Consider the following 6,000-nt stretch of genomic DNA (forward strand, 5'->3'; position numbering starts at 1 on the left):
AGGTGCTGGTCATGTTTGCTGACCAGGTGAGAGAGGGCTCAAATATGCTAGGCAAACTGGCTGCCCCTGAACTATGCCTGTAGCTTAGTTTTAATTTTTTTTAAGAAATTCTCTGAATAAATTGACAGAAAATGATAGTACTTCAGGATATGTATGTAAGTAAAATAACTACTCATGATACTTGCGAAACAGAGAATTTTATTTTCGAGTAATAAGGAACAGGGTCAAGTTTAACTAGTTTTTCCTCAAGCATTTCCATTTTTAATGGTCTAAGGTGTAGCTGAGAGACAATGGATACCCATGTCCCTTCAGATGCAGTATTTCCAGAAGCAATCGGAGGCAGTCCCCTGCTGTTTATGTTGTTTCCTGGTTCGGGCCACAAGTTGACTCAGTACAGTGTTAGAAACTTGTCCAGAGAAAGCCTGAAACCAGAACAATCCAAAACAATAGATTAAGTCATCGTTGAATTCAGAGTCCCGCCACAGAGAGCCCAGAAAATAGGTGTAGGCCAACCTCCTTCAAAAGCAGCAGCAGCAGCAGATGACTGCTGTGCTCCTTGAGGGCTCCTGGTGCCTGGGTCACCCGCCCTTGTCCCATCTGCTTAATTCTGTGGTGTCTGTGTTTTCCTAAACACTCAAGTATTTCTGGGCACAATTTCTGTCAATAATATATTTACATACTTACTTTCTGTGTGACATAAAGCTTTTATTTCTCTTCACATTTGCTGTTTCAAAGATTTTATTCTAGAATTCAGTGGGCCCATGATACTCATCACCTGAATGGTTGAAATTCTTTTCAAAAGAATACAACATCTGCCAGGCATGGTGGCATACGCCTTTAATCCCAGCCCTTGGGAGGCAGAGGTAGGAGAATCGCTGTGAGTTCAAGGCCAGCCTGAGACTACAAAGTGAATTCCAGGTCAGCCTGGCTAGGGTGACACCCTAACTCAAAAGACCAAAGGGAAAAAAAATTTTTTTTTGAAGAATAAAACATCTGAATAATGGCTTTTCGTTAGCAGCAATGCACAGAAGTCATGCTGGCTCCCCTCCTAGAGGCTTCACTGGTGCTCCAGGCTCCAAGATTTCCTGCCATGGGGAGTGGGACAGAATGCTAATGGATATCACAGCAACAGAGGTACCTCTGGCCAAAGTGTTTGTTAAACACTGGGTTAAAATTTCTTCCAGGAAGGCCAGGCATGATGCTTCTCACCTGTAACCCCAGCACTTGGGAGGCTGAGGTAGGAGGATTACTCTCAATTTAAGGCCTTCCTAGGCTACAAAGTGAGTTGCAGGTCAGCCTGGGATAGAGTGAGGCCGTGCCTCAAAAAAAATTTTTTTTTAATAAAACAGTTAAACCCAATGTAGTTTTAATAACATTCCACGAGGATTGATTCCATGATTTCCTGGGGAACCTCCACAAGCTCAGTATATGGAACTGCCAGGGCAGGGCTGGAATCCAGCCCAGCAGGAGCCTGGCTCACAAGGTGCCAGACCTTTCAAGGAACACTAAAAGGTGGTTTTCTGGGCCTTGAGAGTGAGCAAATGCCAACTCCTTTAAGAGTTAAGATCCTCAGCCAGGCATGGTGGTGCACGCCTTTAATCCCAGCATTTAGGAGGCAGAGGTAGGAGGATCACTGAGAGTTCGAGGCCACCCTGAGACTACATAGTGAATTCCAGGTCAGCCTGAACTAGAGTGAGACCTTACCTCAAAAAAACAAAACAAAACAAAACAAAAATTAAGGTCCTCCGTTCACCATTCATTGGATACTGTCACCCCACCTTGCCACAGTCTTTACACACAGCACTGAAGAGACTCGGCTTTCTGCTGCTCACTGTGAACCCCGACGTGAAAAGCGCATGGTGCTTCCCTCCCTCCTGTGGTGCACATGATTTACGTGAGTACCAGTCCTTGCAGGCCTCGAGCATTGGGTTCTGGTGGGCTGAGAGCCTGTGTCTCTCCAGCTTCCTGGTGATTCTAGTGCTGCTAAAATGGGGCCGCATCACAAATGGCACAGCCAACATGAGCAGGTACCTTACCACAGTGTTTGTTCTCTTACACCATGGTATAATTCATCCCAAACAGGCACTGATAAGTTCTTACATTCCTATTTTCTATGACCCAGAATTTGACAAACAAAAATGATGCTTTGACTAGCCAATTATTTTAAGGTATGACTTCCACCAAGAATAATACCCTTTTAGGCTTGAGCTTGAGACCCTGTGAGTTTGGGTGTAAAGGTTCACCTTCTCCCTCATAAACAGCCACTTACCTTTCTCAAGTCTCCCCTTGGGTTAGGAATGTCAGTTCTAGGATCTGAAAATAATGAAATGAATCCATCAGATTTGTTCATATTTTATGCTTATTTTAAAGCATACAAAATTGACTATCACCAATTATGTCTAGTCGCTGGTTTTGCCACACTGCAGCCATATTTGAGTATAGGCAGGAAACAGTCTATATAGTTTGTCAGAACAAGTGAACTGTTTAGGGAACTCATCTGCCAAAGGCTCCATCTCCTTCCCAGAATGTTCCGCACATTATCTGTGTGAAATTCAGTCAGGAGAAAACAGTCAACACCAACATGGGCTGGTTCCCCTTTGCTTTGCTTTTGGAGGCAAGGTCCCATTGTGTCGTAAAGGCTAGCCTTGACTGAGTGCTGGGATTACAGGCTGAGCCTCTGCTCCTGCCATTAATGATCACTTCCTGAGAGCCCTGCTAAGTAAGCATTTTTGCTTGCATTTTTTTCATTGATCATAAAATAACCATAAAGGTTTGTTTGGCTTCTTTTTTTAAGGTATTTATTTATTTAAGAGGGTAGAGCAGGAATGAATGGGTGCATCAGGGTCTCCAGCCACTGCAAATGAACTCCAGATGCATGCACCACCTTCTGCACCTGGCTTACGTGGGTCCTGGGGAATCAAACCTGGGTCCTTAGGCTTTGCAGGCAAGTGCCTTAACTTCTAAGCCATCTCTCCAACCCTCTTTTTTCCTTTTTTTAAACATAGCATCTTGTAACAGCCCAGGCTGGCCTCAAACTCATGATCCTCTTGCCTGTCTCACGAGTGCTGGATTACAAACATGTACCCCCGTGCCCAGCACAGACAGATTGTTTTCATCATTACTGTTTACCGATTAAGAAACTGGGGTACAGAAAGATTGAGAGATGTGTTTAACCTGGATTTGAACTCACACTTACTGGAATCAGGTAATCAGCACTGCACAGCCCTAAATGAGCAATAAAGTCCACACAGAAAGGACAGATGATGGTAGAGGGAGCCTAGGCCAAGAAGGGAGTTGGGAAGCTGGTTTGTGCAACTTAGCTTTGTAGGGTTTTACTCACCCAGGAACTATGGCAGAGAGAGGAAATGCATAGCAACGGAGGGGACCCATAAGCCTGAGAGTGTCCTTACCTGCTTCCTGGGGACCCTGGCCTGCCTGTGAGCCCATCGCCTGCCACAGCGCCCTCAGGAGGGAGGCCCTCTGCAGCTCCTCCACAGCCAGACGGGCATCTTCCTCGGTCACTGTGGGGTGGAGATGGAGATAGTAACCCAGCCCAGCCTTCACTGGGCCCCTTGCTCCCCGTTTGAGGATACTAACACTCCAGATGTGGGGTTTGGGATCTGTCATTAGTGTGCTCTGACAGAAGTGAGGATCCCGTTCACCAGCCGGCAGAGGTCTGGAAGAGCTCGGTGCCACTCCTCCCCTGCCAGTACTGCCACCTCACCCCTGGCCTTGAGGAGGAAGGAGAGCCAAGACATGCAGCCCCCAATGCCAGCTGGGCTCAGAATGTCTGATTCATCCTAATCTCCATCCACTGCTGCCTGCTGCCTTTTGCTTTGAGATACCCAGATGTGTGATTGACTGAGAGGCAAAGGGAAGGATTGGTCATGCTCCCATAGCACAAGTAACAGGACGCCTCCTCCTGCTCTTCAAGGTGGAGGTTCAGCTTCAGAAGCAGCAGAGTGGCTGTTTCATGAAAGTGTGATTGACACCTGTGGTGTATGTGAGGTGTGGGTGGTAAGTGAAGGCTGTGGAAAGTGTAGGTTGCAGGTGGTATTGTGAGGTGTGTGTGGTGTGAGATGTAGATGGTATAAGTGGTAAGTGCAATGTGCATGGTAATTACAAGTGAGGTGAATTTGGCAAGTGCATGCAGTATGCAGCAAACATGAGTGGTAGGTATGAGGTGTGTGTGGTAAGTGCATCCAAGGTGTCTGGCGAGTATGAGAGTGCGTGTGGTAAATTGCACATGAGCTGTGTGTGGTAAGTGCAAGTGAGGTGTATGGCAAATGCACAGCCAAGTGCACATGAGGTATGTGGGAGGCGTGCATGAGTTGTGTGGTAAGTGCATGCAAGGTGTTTGTGGTCAGTGGAGGCTGGCATTAGGACAGGCCTCTTGGGCAGGTGCCTGCATATTGAAATGTGGCTCTGGAAGTCACGCTGGGAAGCCACACATCACACCCATGGAGTACGAGCTGACACTACATAGCTGAGCTATGACCTTGATCGGAAGACAGTGAACAAACCTTAGGGAATCCGAGCACGTCCTCAGTATTTCTGAAGAATACTAATGAAAATCTCCTTCACATTGTGATCATATGCAAATGTGTGTGTCATGAAGGAACATTTATTGAGAAACAGATGAGGAAAGGTTCTGACAAAATTCTCAGTGAGCTTCCACCTGTCAGGATCTTGAGTGACATGCTACTCTTATCTTTTCATTGCAGTAATAAGGCACACATTTTTAAATGGCAGTGGTGTCTGAATATCCATTCTTGATTTCTTTTTGTGAGATTGACCATCCTGTTTGAAGTTACAGAGTCGGCTCATGCCTGGTTTTGTGCGACAGGATGAGTGCCAGGTGTGAACTCAGTGATCCCCATGTTGGCAGATAATGTTTGAGTGACCCTTGGAAATGGCTGGGAAGCTGATGTGAGAAAGGGTTAGAGACTAGAAATAGTCATAGCAAGAACTCAGATGAGCTCGTTTCCTTTAAGAAAAGGTCTAAAAGTACCCAAGACTGAAATCCAGTTAAATTTTGTCTAAAACCTACACCAACCTAACACCATTTCTAAAACTAATAGCAATGTAAATTTTGTAAATTTCTACCTGCCTAATTTGCTTTTAATTCAACTCGAAAAGGACTGGTACCTGGAGAGAGAGTGAATGTTCTTGAGGGCTGAGGTCCCCAGCTCCAGCTTGCCACTGCTCTATGTTTTAATAAGCCCTTTTGTTTCATACAACACATAGCAGATGATAACTTTTTAACTTAAAATAAGACAAAATAAATACTAATATCTATTTAAAGGCACCAATTCTAGGCTCAATTAATTTAAAAAAAGTAATGATGTCATAAACTCAGTGCAATTTTATAAATGGAAAAAAAATTGACCACAATGAAAGTTTGAATTATGGAGGTAACCGGAAATCAACCATGCTGCTTTTCTACACTGTCTTATAAAGAGAAAACTGTCTATTATTAAATTTAGGACATACTTTCATAAGGGTCCCCTAAGATTCTTTTCAAGCAGTAACTAGATGTAACAGGACCCCTTTAGACAAGAATCCCATTCTTACCCGCAGTGAGCATCTAAGACTGGGGAGGGCTACTCAGGAAAACAATGTCCTTACCTGGAGGCTGAAGGGATGCTTCCCTGGAGTCAGCGACCGGAAGAGAGAGGAGTGGATGCAGGGATCCGATGAAGAGCAAGCAGCAGAGAGCCAGCGTACCCATGACCGGCGGGAGGAAGAAGTCCTGCTCAGCTTCTGTTGGGGAGAACGTCCCACTTGCTCCTCATTGTGCCGATCGCCCATTTTATCTATCATCATCCTGTGACCTCATATCGTCCCCTCCAAAATGAGTTTATTGGCTACAGAGGCTAAAAGGCAATCACTTTGCATTGATGTAATTTTTCAAAGTAACAATTCACAGACAATAAATTTACTGCCTTGTTGACTCGTGTACAAAGAAGGAATTCTATAAAGCACAGTAAAGTTTATAAA

At 45.1% G+C, this 6,000-nt stretch overlaps 1 protein-coding gene across 1 annotated transcript; it reads right to left on the bottom strand.

Moving 5' to 3' along the window:
- Window positions 1-308: 308 nt before the first annotated feature.
- On the bottom strand, window positions 309-5,731 carry Uts2 (urotensin 2). Its single transcript, XM_004657678.1, has 4 exons — window positions 5,629-5,731; window positions 3,411-3,521; window positions 2,270-2,313; window positions 309-422 (listed from the first exon to the last, which is right to left on the bottom strand). The coding sequence occupies exons 1-4, from the start codon at window positions 5,729-5,731 to the stop codon at window positions 309-311; spliced, it is 372 nt and encodes a 123-aa protein (XP_004657735.1).
- Window positions 5,732-6,000: the final 269 nt, after the last annotated feature.

The sequence above is a fragment of the Jaculus jaculus genome, chromosome 5, assembly GCF_020740685.1.
Source record: "Jaculus jaculus isolate mJacJac1 chromosome 5, mJacJac1.mat.Y.cur, whole genome shotgun sequence".
NCBI lineage: Eukaryota > Metazoa > Chordata > Mammalia > Rodentia > Dipodidae > Jaculus > Jaculus jaculus.